This window comes from Hyla sarda, chromosome 3 (genome assembly GCF_029499605.1).
Source record: "Hyla sarda isolate aHylSar1 chromosome 3, aHylSar1.hap1, whole genome shotgun sequence".
Lineage (NCBI taxonomy): Eukaryota > Metazoa > Chordata > Amphibia > Anura > Hylidae > Hyla > Hyla sarda.
This window is the reverse complement of record NC_079191.1, coordinates 29065174-29082837: the sequence shown is the minus strand read 5'-3', so window position 1 is coordinate 29082837 and position 17664 is coordinate 29065174. Positions and strand designations below refer to the sequence as shown.

At 43.3% G+C, this 17664-nt stretch overlaps 1 protein-coding gene across 2 annotated transcripts in view; it reads left to right on the top strand.

Annotated features, from left to right (window-relative positions):
* The window catches only part of LOC130361233 (cytochrome P450 2C14-like), an 84848-nt gene that overhangs the window by 49761 nt on the left and 17423 nt on the right, over positions 1-17664 (top strand). For both annotated transcript variants that reach the window (XM_056563985.1, XM_056563986.1), the window contains exons 3-6: positions 1228-1390; positions 5093-5242; positions 6026-6186; positions 12972-13148. In XM_056563985.1, the coding sequence (XP_056419960.1) occupies positions 1228-1390; positions 5093-5242; positions 6026-6186; positions 12972-13148 (651 nt within the window). The remainder of the gene's footprint in view (positions 1-1227; positions 1391-5092; positions 5243-6025; positions 6187-12971; positions 13149-17664) is intronic.

Below are 17664 nucleotides of genomic sequence, written 5' to 3'. Positions count from 1 at the left end.
TGACCCGGCTGCTCAGTCGGGCTGTTCGGGACCGCCGCGGTGAAATCGCGGCGTCCCGAATAGCTGATCGGACACCGGGAGGGCTCTTACCTGCCTCCCCGGTGTCCGATCGACGAATGACTGCTCTGTGCCTGAGATCCAGGCAGGAGCAGTCAAGCACCGATAATGCTGATCACAGACGTGTTAATGCACGCCAATGATCAGCATAGGAGATCAGTGTGTGCAGTGTTATAGGTCCCTATGGGACCTATAACACTGCAAAAAAAAAGTAAAAAAAAAAGTGTTAATAATGGTCATTTAACCCTTTCCCTAATAAAAGTTTGAATCACCCCCCTTTTCCCATAAAAAAAATAAAACCGTGTAAAAAAAATAAAAAATAAACATATGTGGTATCGTCGCGTGCGTAAATGTCCGAACTATACAAATATATCATTAATTAAGCCGTACGGTCAATGGCGTATGCGCAAAAAAATTCCAAAGTCCAAAAAAGCGTATTTTGGTCACTTTTTATACCATTAAAAAATGAATAAAAAGTGATCAAAAAGTCCGATCAAAACAAAAATCATACCGATAAAAACTTCAGATCACGGCGCAAAAAATTTGTCCTCATACCACCCCATACGTGGAAAAATAAAAAAGTTATAGGGGTCAGAAGATGACATTTTTAAACGTATACATTTTCCTGCATGTAGTTATGATTTTTTCCAGAAGTGCGACAAAATCAAACCTATATAAGTAGGGTATCATTTTAACCGTATGGACCTACAGAATAATAAGGTGTAATTTTTACCGAAATATGCACTGCGTAGAAACAAAAGCCCCCAAAAGTTACAAAATGGCATTTTTTTTTCGATTTTGTCGCACAATTATTTTTTTTCAGTTTCGCCGTGCGTTTTTGGGTAAAATGACTAATGTCACTGCAAAGTAGAATTGGCGACGCAAAAAATAAGCCATAATATGGATTTTTAGGTGGAAAATTGAAAGGGTTATGATTTTTAAAAGGTAAGGAGGAAAAAACGAAAGTGCAAAAACGGAAAAACCCTGAGTCCTTAAGGGGTTAAAAAACAAAATAAAATCTAAAAAAAGTTAATCAAAAAACCTTGTGGAGGGAGGGGCTGAAACTTAATCCTAAATTACAGTAGACTTCTTGTATGAAGTCCTTGACGGTAAGAGACTGTAAAGTTATGGATTCAATAAAGGCAAACATGTCTTGTCTTGTGTTCACAGCTTTCTAAGACGTACGGCCCAGTCTTCAGCGTCCACATAGGCATGACAAAAACAGTTGTCCTATGTGGTTATGACACGGTGAAGGACGCGCTCATCAACCATGCCGAGGTCTTCACTAACAGACCTCATACACCGGTGGTTGCAAAATTACTAAAGAACAATGGTAATAATAATTTTTTTCTCACTTTGCATCACGTGCTTACATATAATGTTGAGTATTTTTTCCTAGAGTTTTTCTACCCTTAACCCCTTGAGGATACTGCCAATTTTCATTGTCTCCTAACATGGGAGAAGGGAAAATGGCACAATCACTATTGATTGCGGAACTTAAGGAGTTAAATGAAAGGCATCAATGTGATAGCAGCCGTCACTCACCATCTATGGAGCTTTTCTTCAAGTTTTGTGGACTTTATGGACAATGCAACTTAGGTGCTCTAAGGCCCAGGCAGCCACACAGTACCTGTAAATTGGATGATGTCAAGAAGACTGGGACATTTTTCATCTCCCCTTCTAAAAATCATAACACTTTCAATGTTCCACCTAAAGACCCATATAAGGTTTTTTTTTTTCTTTTGCGCCACCAATTTTACTTTGTAATACTGTCAATCATTTCACCATCAAATTTTTGGCGAAACCAGAAAAAATCTATTTTTGAGGCAAAATTGGAAAAAAAATGCATTTATTAATTTTGTTTTACTTGTTTTAAAAAATTATAACTTTTTGTATGAAAATTAGAATGTTTAAAATTGTTATCTTCTGACCCCTATAACTTTATTTTTCCGTATATGTGGCCATATGAGGGCTCATTTTTTGCGCCATGATCTGAAGTTTTTATCAGTGCCATTTTTTTATGCAACTTTTTGATCGCTTTCTATACTTTTTTTTTTTTTGGGGGGGGGGGGGGGGGGTATACAAAGTGACCAAAAACACAATTTTAAACTTTGGAATTTTTTTTACGTGCAGGCCATTAACTGTGTGGTTAAAGCAATGTTATATTTATGTAGTCCCAACATTTACACATGTGGCTACACCACATATGTTTATTTTTGTTAACATATTTTTTTATATCAACTGGTGCCAGAAAGTTAAACAGATTTGTAAATTACTTCTATATAAAAATCTTAACCCTTCCAGTACTTATCAGCTGCTGTATGCTCCACAGGAAGTTATTTTCTTTATTTATTTTTTTAAAGTATAAGTTTTATTAGGTTTTACACAGTAACACAGAAGTATAACAACAGTGTAAGCATAGTTGGGCATAGCATAGACAATATACTCAGCAGTAGAACCAAAACCCGAGGCCCGCCCAGAGCGACAAAACAACTAGGCCAAAACTCTGCCTCACACTAGTTCTTACATGGAATCCCAGGATGATAGAATGAATAGGTAACAATCAAGAACCAGTGAGAGTGATATGGGGCAATGGGGGAGCCTCTCCAATGGGAGGGCGGAGAAAGTAGGGAGAATGGGAAAGAAGGGGAAAGAAAGGAAGACTGGGGAGGGGGTGGGAAGAGCAGAAGAACCTCAGAAAAGAAAGCGGGAGGAGATGTAGACAGAGCCACTCACCTGACGAAACCCTTCCGGCAACCAGTTCAACACGACCAGAGCAGGCATACGTGAGGGCAGGGTAGGTGGGTTGAAATGTATGAGGGTCACGTGGCTGCCCGATCTGTGCAGGATCTGCGGGGCAGACAGTAGTTAAGATGTCGAATAGAGAGAGCGGAATTCGGCTGAGGAGGAGAACTCCGTCCATGGATGCCAAATGGATACATGTTTGACTGTTTTGTCATAGGAGTCTGCCATGAGCTCCTCCATCTTATGCAGATGGGTAACTTCCCGAAGCCAAGACGAGAGGGTCGGCGGTACGGGGGACTTCCAGAGTCTAGGAATGACCATACGGGCCGCTAGTAGGAGGAATCGCAGCAGAGATTTGAACCAGTGAGAGACAGGGCCAGGCAGTATATTGAGAAGGAGCGGCTTTGGGTGGCGAGTGAGGGACGTGGATGTCAAACGGTGTATAACGTCTAGTACCTGTGTCCAGAAGGTATCAAGTACGGGACAGGAAACCCATACATGAGACATCGTTCCTCCCTGGGAGCCACACCTCCAGCACACATCAGGAAGGGAGGGATACATCTGAGAGAGGAGGGCCGGGACTCTGTACCATCGAGACAGAATTTTATAATTGGTTTCACGTGCTTTACAGGAAACGGAAGTCCTGTGGCACAAGGTCACAGCCATCTCCCACTCTCCATCTGTGAGCCCTTGACCCAACTCTCGCTCCCAGCCAGTCCAAAAGGACGGGGGGGTCACGGTGAAGGTCCATGAAAAGGCCATGCAGGGCACTCACTGGTCGACATACTGGTGCTTGTTGCACACATAGAGATTCCAGGGAGGTGAGCTGGCGGTGTAGCTGGAGGGCGTGCTTGTTGGCGCTATAAAAGTGATTAAGTTGCAAGTATTGGAGGTAATGGGTTGCTGTAGGCAGGGTGTCCCCACTAATCTCCGCTAAGGTTTTCAGGGATGTCCCAGATAGTAGGAAGTGGAATGACAGGCCATCTCTTCTGTCGCGGCCCAGGAAAGATGTACAGGTGTATGCAGGTGGAAAGGTTTTGAGGCCAAACACTGGCGTAAGGGGACCACCAGGACGTAGAAAGTGAGTGCGTTTGAGGTATGAATTACGGGATCTGATAATGGAAGACAAAATAGGGGGGAGAGTCAGTAGGGTGGAGGCCGAGACCTCCTGCATGGGTAGCCACAGAATGTGTTTGGGATCTATACCCGCAATCGATCTCTTAAAGTGTACCCATTGTTTGTTTAAGCGATGATGGAAACTGTCAAGAACTCTAGTGAGCACTGTAGCTAGGTGGTAAGAAAGAAGGTCCGGCATTGCCAAACCACCATCACTTTTCCTACGGAATAATATCTGTCTCGCAACTCGTGGGTGTTTGTGGGACCAGACAAAGCCAGACAGCAGCGCAGTGACCCCCTGAAAAAAGGGGCGAGGCAAGTGGGTCGGGATGGTGGAAAAAAGATATAACAGTCTCGGTAGGAGGAAGTTATTTTCTTATTAAATTCCATTTGTCTGCCCACAGTGCTCTCTGCCGACACCTCTGCCCATGTCAGCAACTATCCAGAGCAGTTCCTGATACGGACAGAAGTGTCAGCAGAAAGCACTGTGGTCAGACAGAAAAAAGAAAAGAACTTCCTGTGGAGCATACAGCAGCTCATAAGTACTGGAAGGGTTAAGATTTTTAACCTCTTGGGAATTAAGGGTATACCTGTATGCCCTCGAGCTGACCCCCGCATCATAGCAGGTCGGTCCTAGCGGCTATCTGCCGCCGGGACCCGTGTCTAATGCCGGACATCACCGATCGCGGTGTTGCCCGGCATTAACCTATTAGGCATCACGATCAAAGTAAATTGCGGCATGTAAAATAAAAACAATAGTCCAAGCAGCTCAGTGGAGCTGATTGGAACCACCGTGGTTTTTCCTGATCAGCTGAGAGGACAGCGGGAGGGCCCTTACCAGCCTCCTCACTGTCCGATATGTGGCTTGACGCTTCAGGATGCCTCAGCAGGCTGGAGCAATCGAGCACAGATACCACTGATCAATGCTATGCTATGTCATAGCATTGATCAGTGTATACAATCCAAGGACTGCATGTAATAGTCCCCTATGGGGACTAACATTGTATAAAAAAATAAAAAAAAATTTAAAAAAAAGTTAGTGTCAATTAACCCCTTCCCTAACAAAAGTTTGAATCACCCCCTTTTCCCATAAAAAAAAAAAAAAAAGAAATGTGGAGTACCTCTTTAAGTCTCATGTGGTAAGGGTAACATAACACATATTTATTTTATTCAGGCATTGTCTTTTCCAATGGAGAGAACTGGAAAGTGATGAGAAGATTTGCGCTCTCCACACTACGAGATTATGGAATGGGGAAGAAAACCATTGAAAACAAGATCACAGAGGAGGCCGAGTATTTAGTGAAGAAGTTCAGATCCTATAAAGGTGAGGGATTCGTTTCTGTAATGGTGCAGAATGTACAGTAATGCAGTAAGGTGTACAGTAACTTGTAGCTCCTGTGTCCCTTAAATATCAAATTAAATTTAGATAACTGGTGTCCTCGTAATGCAGAGGGATCTTTTAGGCATCATAAGGCCCCAAGACCTGGGGTTGAGTGCAACCTCCTCACCTCTGGCAAAATGCTACTTTAGTTGACTCTTTATTTCTATTTATTTTTCTCTATTTTTGTTTTTCAAAAAATATATATATATATTTTTTATGGGGTAAAATTTTGAAGACATGCAATTTTGCAAATGTTTTTGTTTTTGTTTTCACGCTGTACACATTACGATAATGTTCCCTTTACACTCTGGGTCTATACGATAAAAACATACCCAGGTTTACATGCTTTATAATTATCGTATTGTCTTTTTCTGGCACCTATAACTTTCTTATTTTTCTGTGAACACTGCTGAGGGCTCATTCTTTACATTGGGATCTACTTTACATGTGACTTTTAAATGACTATTTATACAACATTTTCAGGGATGTGATCATTAAATTTGGACTTTATAAAACTTACTCTCTGCTCACTTCATACTTTCTACATCCTAGAATTTCTCCTAGGATGTAAATATATGCCCCAATGTGATAAGTACCAGGGCACCAGGATGTACATTTACATCCAATGTCAATAAGGGGTAAACAAGGTATCACCAATGAAATTATGGAAACTTAGAGGCAGGAAATGCAGTGTATTTTTAAAAAAATGTAGTTTCAAATTTTTAGGGATGCCCTTTGATAACTTGACCATCATCAATGCAGCCGTAGCCAATATCATTGTGGCCATACTGCTCAGCCATAGATTTGACTATGAGGATCCGACCATACAGAGGCTGATGAGTTTAATCAATGAGAATGTACGACTTCTGGGAAGCCCTTGGATCAGGGTAAGTCAGAATTGTATTATTACATATATTTATTATACATTGTCTTTTGATTTTATTAAAAGCAATTCCAAAATAAATATAAATAATGTCACAAATATAATGACAGGTGACAGCTCCATAGTACTACTGAAGGCTAATATATGGTAGGATAGTAATTCATCACTTCCTGGAGACTATGTAAGTCTTTTGAAATTTTTTTTGCCCATTAACTCCCATATACTGTAACTATCATACAGTCCACTATCTAGGCCCTCAATGCAAGCTAAATGCATCCCTCCAATGTAGGCCTCCTTTCTAGTTCATCACAGTTCTTAAGATGTATGCATGCTGTTCATCTGCTCCTGTGTACAGTGTATAAATATATAGAAGTGTAGGATCTTCTCCTCTGTATACAGTGTATAGAGACATAGAAGTACATGATCTCTTCCTCTGTGTGTACAGTGTATAGAGATATAGAAGTACAGGATCTCCTCCTCTGTGTGTACAGTGCATAGAGATATAGAAGTACAGGATCTCCTCCTCTGTGTGTACAGTGTATAGAGACATAGAAGTACAGGATCTCCTCCTCTGTGTGTACAGTATATAGAAACATAAGTGCAGGATCTCCTACTCTGTGTACTGTAACGGAGCTGGATGTGGATCCTCTCACCTGTGTGGCTGATGACTTGGATTGTATCGGGGAGCGGAGTCTAAGGTGCCGCTGGTTTTCACCAGAGCCCGCCGCAAGGCAGGATGGGCTTGCTGCGGCAGGCGACACCCAGGTCGCTACCCCTGACACGGCTCGATCACACAGGTAGCGGGGCAAGGCGAGGTACTGAAGGATAAGGCAGAAGGAAAAAACGTTTTCCTCTGACCAACTTGGAGTCCAAAATTTCTTTCACGACATAAACATCAGAGGTACCAGAGATGGGAGTAGGAGTGATGACTTTTTTTTAAGAGAAGCAGTTATGAATAACAGTTTTCAAGAGGGATACATGAAAAGAATTCTGGATCCGGAGAGAAGAGGGCAGATGGAGAGAATAAGCCACAGGGTTTAAACGTTTTTTGATTTAGTAAGGACACGAATAGCGAGGGCCCAGTTTATAACATGGAACTTTAAAACGGATGAACAGATGAAGACAACAAACTCCTGGAAAACTGCTGGAGCATTGCAGTGTCTGAACGGCATCACTAGATACTCGAAATGACCGTCACGAGTATTAAATGCGGTCTTCCATTCATCCCCTTCTCGTATATGAATTAAGTTATAGGCCCCACGAAGATCCAATTTAGAGAAGATTTTGGCACCTCGCAGACTATCAAACAACTCCGAGATTAGAGGAAGAGGGTAGCGTTTTTTTTATGGTACTATTTAATTCAGACCTCGGTTGTCGATGCAAGGTCGCAGAGAAGGGATTCATCAGGAAGTCCTCTTCCCCGCCGGCTCCGGCAGGGGAAGAGGACTTCCTGATGAATCCCTTCTGTAGGTTCTCCTGGATGTAATTAGACATGGCGAGAGTTTAAGGAACAGACAGAGGGTAGATTCTGCCCCTCGGAGATGTGGTGCCAGGAAGCAAGTCAATTGGACAATCGTAGGGGCGATGTGGTGGTAAAACTTAGGCTTGCTTTTCACTGAAGACATCAGCATAGTCCTGAAGAAAGGAAGGCGATACGGGCAGTGGATGAGATGATGGTTCCAATTTCATGATACGTATGTGGATACAGTTGTTGTTGCAATGCCGTCCCCAGTGAAGAACTTCTCCAGTTTTCCAATCCAACTGCAGAGCATGGAGTTGTAACCATGGAAGGCCAAGCAAGAGAGGAGAAATACAATGAGGGAGAACATAGAAGGACACGTTCTCTCTATGCGAGACTCCGACCTGCATAGTCAACTGTTCTGTGCGATATAGCACAGTACAGTACAGTCTTTCACCATTTACCGAAGAGATGAAGAGAGGCTTTAACAGGTGGGACACCGGCAGACTATGCCTATGTACTAGGGAGAAGTATTGGAGGAAAAAAGCTGCGTTTGCGCTCCCAAGGAAGTAACCCAAGTCATGGGTGTTGATGATGCTAAATAATTTATTCTTACAGCATAAGAAATCAAAGAAAATAATAAATATAAAGCAAGATGTGTTTCGGGAGTCACAGCTCCCTTTTTCAATTGCAGGTAGTTGCTGTATGGCAAGGTAACAGGTATATGTGTTTAAATACATAAGAAAAATGGCGCCAAAACCAGATGAGCTAGTGACGTCATGTGGGGTGGATGCCGGGGCCAGGTAGGGGCCGGGCATTAAAGACCTAAATAATAAAACCTATTCAAAGAAGGGGCATGAAAACCACATAAAACATGTAAAAAAATAATAGGTATAGTCTTTTACAGGAGTATTTGGAAGTTCAAAATGAACCGCGAGAATTGTCCGTGGTGGCGACCAATTAGGAAGCTGCCGGCGTCCTTGGGACCAATCAAGAGGCAGTAGGAGGAGGCTGTCATTGCTGTGCAGGGTTGCAGCTGTGGGGAATGAATGGAGACGAGCCCCTTGAAGCTGATTGGCCGCTTGCTGCGAGAGGTGAGGAGGTGGCCAATCAGGAGCGAGCCGTACTATGCTTAGTACAGGTGGGGATAAGTCCAACGATAATGGGCAGGGTGCTGATTGGCTGTCCGGCATCTTAGATGAGCCAATCAGAGGGGGGACGTATAAATCCGGGTGGCAAGTCTTTGTCGCTGGTGGCGGTGGAATAAAGTTAAAAAACGTCAGCCAATCGCTGTTGAATTAGTCCGGGTGGCGTCCAATCAGAGTGAAGACGTGTATATCCTCTACGGAAGATTCCTAGAGGCGTCGGCGGCAAATCCATTTTGAATAATACGACCAATAGCTGCTGGGCAGGTCCTGCTGGCGACCAATCATGAAGAAGGATGTGTTGTAGTGCTGTCAAGATGGCGATGTCAGACTTTATCCTCGTCCGGGCGGGCTGTCATCTGATCTCTAAGTCCGGAGCACACTCGGAACTTGTCATGGAGGAGCTGGAAACCTGTAAGGTAGTAAGCAGCAGCGACTTCAGGTGTCACACCATCACACCCATTGAACACATCTCCGCTAACACCGCCCACCGCTTCGCAGTACTGAGGAAACGTGAAAACTTCTGGATCTTCACCCTCAAAACTTTTACACCTTCTAGTCTGAATGAATACATCGAAAACGTCACATAATACATACGTCCCGATGAGACAATGACATCCGCACCAGATGCCTCCTCACTGCGGGACAAGCTGACAGCAAGCCGCCGCCAAAATCACCTGTCTCTCCCCTCCCCTTCTACCTCTTTACTCCCCTATAGGTTTACAAGCTCCTCCATGACAATTTCCAAGTATGTTCCGGGCTTCGATGACAGCCGTGCCAGATGCCTCCTCACAGCCGCACCAGATGCCTCCTCAATGCGGGACAAGCCGACAGCAAGCCGCCCTTTGGGGAAGGGAGAGACCACCTGTCTCTCCCTTCTCTGTCTTCCTCCTTACTCACTTACAGGTTTCCAGCTCCTCCATGACAAGTTCCGAGTGTGCTCCGGACTTCGAGATCAGATGACAGCCTGCCCAGACTATGATAAAGTCTGACATCGGCATCTTGACAGCACTACAACACATCCTTCTTCATGATTGGTCGCCAGCAGGACCTGCCCAGCATACATATACCTGTTACCTTGGCATACAGCAACCACCTGCAATTGAAAAAGGGAGCTGTGACTCCCGAAACGCGTCTTACTTTATATTTATTTTCTTTGATTTCTTATGCTGTAAGAATAAATTATTTTGCATCAACACCCACGACTTGGGTTACTTCCTTGGGAGCGCCAACGCAGCTTTTTTCCTCCAATACTCCTGCATTACTCTACGGACTCTCCCCTGGGCTCCGTCCTCACGCTGCTGGCCTGCATACCAAGCTACCATCACCGGCAAGGAACACACTACCCCCACCTGGGTACCCACCTATACCGGACAAAGACCTACACCGCACCCGGCGCTACCTCCGCTTTTTTCCTCCATTTATGTACTAGGGAAGCATCAATAAAATTTCCCGCAGAGCCAGAGTCCAAAAAGGCAAGGACGGAGATAATTTCCTTGGAAAGTAGGAAAAGTTGGACCGTCATATTTAAGCATGGAGAGGTGGTATTCACACCTAGGGAGGCCTCTCCCTCAAACCCTAGGTGCGAGCATTTCCCTGAGACTGAGGACGCAAAGGACAGTCTTTTGGGAAGTGATCCGCACTAGTGCAGTATAGACAGATTTTTACTTCTTTGGCGAGGCCTTTCCTGCAAGGTTAGGCGAGACCGATCCACCTGCATAGCTTCCACTGCGAGAGGCAAGGGAGAAGATTGCGGTGGTTGCTGGAAGACTGGTCCCAGACTCCCTTTCTTCGCGTAGTTCCTCACGTCGCTCTGAGAAATGGATATCAATCCGGGAGGCCAGCTGTATAAGGTCATTCAGATTAGAAGGCAATTCCTGGCAGTGAGGACATCCCTGATTTGACTTGACAGTCCTCTCTGTAAGGTGGTGCAAAGAGCTTTATCATTTCATGCTAACTCCGATGCCAGGGTACGAAACCGAATGGCATACTCCCCCACAGAGGAGTTGCCCTGAGTGAGAGCAATGCCATTTCTGTGGAGGAAACTCGAGTAGGTTCTTCGAAGACACCCCGAAATTCCGATAATGCCTGGAGATTGGTAGGGAGAGGATCACCGCGATCCCAAAGTGGAGTTGCCCAGGCCAATGCCCTTCCAGTTAAAAGACTGAGGGTGAAGGCCACCTTTGCTCGTTCCGTAGGGAACTGATCCGCCATGAGTTCAATGTACATGGAGCGCTGAGTCACGAAACCACGACAGGACTTGGGATCCCCCTCATATTTCCCGGGAAGAGACAGGCAGATCAAGAGTCTTGATCCGGAGACGACTGTGGGAGGTGCCACCGGAGCAGAAGGAGGCTATGGTTGTGGCGGTTGTTGCTGAGCGGTTAGCAGCTGCTGCATCATGGTGGGTAACTGGCTCAACTTCTGTGCCTGCTGGGCCAACTGCTGTGACTGGAGCGCCACGATGGAAGCGAGATCCGGACTATCAGGCAGAGAAACCCCAGCGGGATCCTTAAACGGATCTTGCTGTAACGGAGCTGGATGTGGATCCTCTAACCTGTGTGACTGATGACTCGGACCATATCGGGGAGCGGAGTCTAAGGTGCCGCTGGTTTTCACCAGAGCCCGCCGCAAGGCAGGATGGGCTTACTGCGGCAGGCGACACCCAGGTCTCTACCCCCGACATGGCTCGACCACACATGTAGCTGGGCAAGGCGAGGTACCGAAGGATAAAGCAGAAGTGTAGTCAACGTAGCAGAAGGTCAAGGCAGGTGGCAAAGGTGCAGAGTCTAATAACGTAGAGGAAGATCTGGATACACGGGTAAGGCAAACAGGTTATAAGGAACGCTTAATCTCAGGCTAAGGGCACTGAAGATCCGGCAGGGAAGTGTGGTAGGTTCAGGGACTTTATAAGGTAGTGTCGGGTGCAAACAGTAATTATGGGCGTACTGGCCCTTTAAATTTCAGAGCTCCGGTGCGCGCACACCCTAGGAGACGGGGACGCACGCGCTGGAGCTGAGACACAGGAGAGGAGGCGGCAGCAGTACATCGTGAGTGACAGGCCGGGATTCGCATGCGGGCACGTCCTGCGATGTGAATCCCGGCCCAGCTGGCAGCCGGGGACAGATGAACAATGCGCTCACGGCCGGTGCAGGTGGCTGGAGCGCAGGGCATAACATGTACAGTGTAGAAAGACATTCAAGTGCAGGATCTCCTCCTCTGTGTGTGTACAGTGTATAGAGACATAGAAGTGTAGGTTCATTTCCTCTGTGTGTGTGCGTGCGTGCGTGCAGTATATGGGATTCAACCTATAGATCACCACAAGGCAATCCAAAAATTTACCCTATTTCCCATATTTAAAAACTAAGGGGGAGATTTATCAAAAGGAAGGAAAAGTTGCCCAGTTGCCCATAGCAACCAATCAGATCGCTTCTTTCATTTTTAACAAGGCCTCTGTAAAATGAAAGAAGTGATCTGATTGGTTGCTATGGGCAACTGGGCAACTTTTCCTCTGGACAGGTTTTGATAAATCTCCCCCTAAATCTTTATTATTATACAAGACACACCAACACAGTAGATTAAAATTCCAGTGTTAATCACTCCTTCATGGATAAGGATTAGATCCACATATAGTGCCAAACTGGCCACTTAATCCTATTATGTGTAATCCTGTATGCACCTGCAGTGTGCAATTTTGGTGAGGAGTGATCACTGCATTAAAACCTAAACTTGGCCCCCCTCAACATGTTTCGCTGCCTGATGCAGCTTTGTCAAGAGGATCATGGGCACTGTGCCCATGATCCTCTTGACAAAGCTGCAGACTGTTATGGTCCTATTATATGGGCTGATGTGAGCCCCCATTTAGTAGATCACCTCTCATTTAAAGAGCCTTTTACATGGCTCTGTTCTCATACAGGCAGGGCCACATGAAGAATCACTGGATCATCAATGTGCTCCTTCGCTTTCTTCAATGGGTGATGTGCAGCCAGTAACAATAATTTTAGGCCTGCATAAATGATACGATGAGCCGATAAGTTATTGTTTTGTTGGATGATGGCCGCTCCTTTTACGTGGGTCAATAATAGGGAATGAACATATATTCATCTAGCTGATAATCGTCCTCTCTACAAGGCCCTTTACACTTCATATTAGTGTTGACTATGACTTTAATATTTTTGTATTTAGCTATATAACAGTTTTCCGTCACTGATGGACGATCTCCCCGGACCTCACCGAACAGTTTTCAAGAACTTCAAAGAGTTCCTGAAATTCATAAGAGAAACATTTACAAAACAGAGGAAAGAACTAGATGTAAATGACCAGAGGAACCTTGTGGATGCCTTTCTAGCCAAACAACAAGAGGTACGATACACATAGTACCAATCATTATTAAACCTATAAATCAATATATATTATTCGTATGTATAATGCTTTAACCCTTTTAGGACCAAGCCCATTTTGGCCTTGTGTGTACCTGTCGTCAACAAAAACTTTTTATATAATATAGATAATACCATTATGGCCCTCATTTACTATTCTAAACCCGACTTGTTTTGTCAGGTTTTTTGGCGCATTTTTGTCTGTGACATGTCGCAGACATTGTGCGCCAGTCTGCGACACGATGCAACATTTTTACCCGACGGACCCGATGTGGATTCTCCCAAATCCGAATAAGGGGCGTAACCCGACATTTCTGAGCTTTCCCACGTATTTTTAAAGGTTTCCAATCCGAATATGTTGAATTGTTGTGGATTTTTTCCCGACAACTCAGAAGAGTTGGAAACCAAAACCAACAAAACCCACGTGCGACAAACCGGATGCAACATAATAATAAATACCAGGGGAAAAAAGCAATCGGGTAAGAAAGCAAGATAGACTTACAACCCAATTTTCTAAGTAAATGAGGGCCAATATGTATATTTGCAATATACATTAGTTAAAAAATGTGTATATTTATGGGTTAAAAAGGGTTATCCTTGTAGCTATTGCCTGTGTTTCTTAAAGAGAAGTCCAAATACAGGAAGTGAGGATAGGACAAGCAGGGCTCTATGAAGGCTCCTGACTTGTCAATCATACTCATGTTTGATCCAGGAGCATGTCTCAGAGCCTCACTGCACAGAGCCCTGCTTGTCCTCGGTGCCCAGAGCCCTGCTTGTCCTCGGTGCCCAGAGCCCTGCTTGTCCTCGTTGCCCAGAGCCCTGCTTGTCCTCGGTGCCCAGAGCCCTGCTTGTTCACCCTCATAGAGAGACACAGGCAATAGCTACAGGGACAAAAATATATATATTTTTTAACCATTGTATATTACAAATATACATATAATGGTATTATCTACATTATATAGAAAGTTTTTGTTGATGACAGGCACACTTTAAAGACCAGACCAATTTTCGTTTTTTGCAACTTCGTTTTTTCCTCCTCACCTTTTAAAAATCACAACACTTTCAATTTTGCACCTACAGACCCATATAAGGGCTTGTTTTTTGCGTCACCAATTGTACTTTGTAATGATTTCACTTATTTTATAACTTAATCAGCGGCAAAATTTAAAAATAAATTTGTGAGGTGAAATGTAAAAAAAAAAATGACATTTTGTAACTTTTGGGGGCTTCCGTTTCAATGCAATCAACTTTACAGTAACAATGACACCTTATTTTTTTTCTGTAGGTCCATATGGTTACAAGGATACCCAATTTATGTAGGTTTTATTTTACTACTTAAAAAAAATTATAACCAAAAGTAGTATGTTTAAAATATATCTGACCCCTATAACTTTTTAATTTTTCGGCATACTGGGCTATATGAGGGCTAATCTTTGGCGCTGTGGTCTGTATTTTTTTATCGATACCACTTTCTGTTTTGATGGAACTTTTTAATCGCTTTATAAATTTTTTTATGGTATATGAAGTGACCAAAAATTGAAGTGGCACAATTTTGGACTTTTTGGTATTTTTCTACGTGTACGCCATCTACCACGCTGTTTTGATACCCTTATATTTTAATAGTTAGATCTTGGAATTGAAGTTGACTGTGGGATCTAAAGGTAAACATTTTTGGTCGTGGTGGATTCAAGGGGGGGGGGGGGGGGTGAAGAGAGCTGATGTAGTGGGTAATCGCGGGGTCCATGTCAGCTGAGATCATGGCCGGAGGGTTTGTACCTGCCTTTTTGCTGTTTGATTTAAATATACAGGCAGCCTGTAGGAATGAAGTGTGATCATAACACTGATCAATGCTATGCCTATGGCACAGCATTGTTTAGTGTATGCAATCAAAAGATTTCATGTAATCATCTCCTATGGGGAGCAAAATTATAGTGAAAAAAATTATTTAAAAATGTTGTAAATGTAAATAAGCCTTTTTCCTATTTTTTTCCCAAATAAAAACATATTTGGTATCGCCGTATGGGGAAATAGAAAATATGTTTGTAAAACAGCACAATGAATGGCGTGAACTTTAAAAAAAAAAAAAAAAAGTCCAGAATTGCTGATTTTGATCACTTCATATACCAGAAGAAATACAAAATAAAATAAAAAATTATCCAAAAGTACCGATTATAAACTAAAGATCACAGTACAAAAAATTAGCCTCATACATCCCCATGTATGGATGTATGGAAAAAAATTGAATTATAGTGGTCATACTCATTTTCTTTACAAACTTTACCTTTTTTACAAAGTTTACAAACTTTCCATTTTTTTAAAAGTAGTAAAACAAAACAAAACCTGTGTAAATTGGGTATTGTAATCACATGATATCGCTGTTTTTTGCAAATGTCTAAACTATGAATAGATATTTCTACAGCATGATAAACACAGTGAAATACTAAAAAAGTATTATGTAATGCTAGAATTGTTGTGGTAACCTTAAATTATTCTTCCCCTGTGAAAGCTAAAATGTTCCTTTGGGTAACCCTATTATAAGGAAAGCCATAGTATTTGAATAGCCAACATAGACACAACATCCCACAGTATTTAAAGGTGTTCTCCATCATAAGGTGACTTAAGTACTTACCTGCCAGACAGTAATGGACATACTTAGGAAGGATTCATACTTGTCTTGGGCAGTGGCGTTGCTAGGGTTGGTGTCACTCGGTGCAGTAGAAAATGGTGTCACCCCATACCTTCCCCCCCCCTCCCCCCTCAGTAAGTTTTTAGCCTGTTGTTACAGACACCACTGTTGTAGCGCATTGCGAAAAATTCCAGTATAATAATCAGATATACCAGTTGCCACAGAATAGGAAAGTGTTAAAGAAGTTTTCCCCATTTAAATATACAGCTCCCAGAATTACTTAAAGGGGTACTCCACTGGAAAACATTTTACTTTTATATCAACTGGTGCCAGAAAGTTAAACAGATTTTTAAATTACTTCTATTTAAAATCTTAATCCTTACAGTACTTATAAGCTGTTGTATTCTCCACAGGAAGTTGTGTAGTTCTTTCCAGTCTGTCCACAGTGCTCTGTCTGTCCATGTTAGGAACTATCCAGAGCAGGAGAGGTTTGCAATGGGGATTTGCTCCTACTATGGACAGTTCTTGACATGGACAGAGGTGTCAGCACAGAGCACTGTGGTCAGACAGAAAATAAATTAAAAAAGAAAATAACTTCCTGGGAATCACTTATACAGCAGCTAATAAGTACTGGAAGAATTAAGATTTTTAAGTAGAAGTAATTTTTAAATCTGTTTAACTTTGTAGCAATTGATTTAAAAAAAATGTTTTCCAGTAGAGTACCCCTTTATGCAGTGTTAAGGTTATGCTGGGAGTTGTAGTTTCACTCACCATAACTGTAGAACTTACACGTGACTACAGCTTTGAAAGGACATAGTGAGGAGAATACACAATGATATCAGTGACTACAGGTGATGTCTTCTCTATAGTGAGGAGAATACACAATGATATCAGTGACTACAGGTGACGTCTTCTCTATAGTGAGGAGAATACACAATATCAGTGACTACAGGTGACGTCTTCTCTATAGTGAGGAGAATACACAATATCAGTGACTACAGGTGACGTCTTCTCTATAGTGAGGAGAATACACAATGATATAAGTGACTACAGGTGACGTCTTCTCTATAGTCTTTCCTTATCTAATTCAGATAGTACATACCGCCTGGTCCAGCTAAAACTTCTGTCTGTAGAATGTGATGCCCAGACGTCTCCTCACTATGTCAGCGCATTCTCATCCTCTATATGAAAACAAGTATTATTATAAACCTGCCAGACACTGTATCCTCTAAATATAATACTACTATACACTATACTCTTTGATTATAAACCTTCCATACACCGTACCCACTGAATATAATACTACCACACACTATACATTCTGAATATAATACTACCACACACTGTGCCCTCTGAATATAAATCTGCCACATACTGTACCCTCTGAATATAAATCTGGTGCTGTTGCAAGTGGATGATGGGGGTGCTAGTACTGGGGGGTGTTGCTGGAGGATGATGAGGGTGCTACTGGCCATCCCCCCTGGAAGTATCACCCCCATCATCCATCGGCAGGATCATCCTCCTGGCAGGAGCACCGCCATCATCCACCATCAGGATCTGCTGATGGAGGTGCTGCTGCTGGGGGGGGGGGTTTGCTGGTGGATGATGAGGGTGCTACTGCCAGGGGGGGAGCATTAGGTAGGCAGCAGTTCCCCCACTTAAGGTAGGTAGCAGTTCCCCCACATTAGGTAGGTACCAGTTTCCCCACATTAGGTAGTAATTTCCCCACATTAGGTAGCACAGATTCCCCACATTAGGTAGCACAGATTCCACACATTAGGTAGCAGTTTCCCCACATTAGGTAGCACAGATTCCCCACATTAGGTAGCAGTTTTACCACATTATGTAGCAGCTTTTGCACATTAGGTAGCAG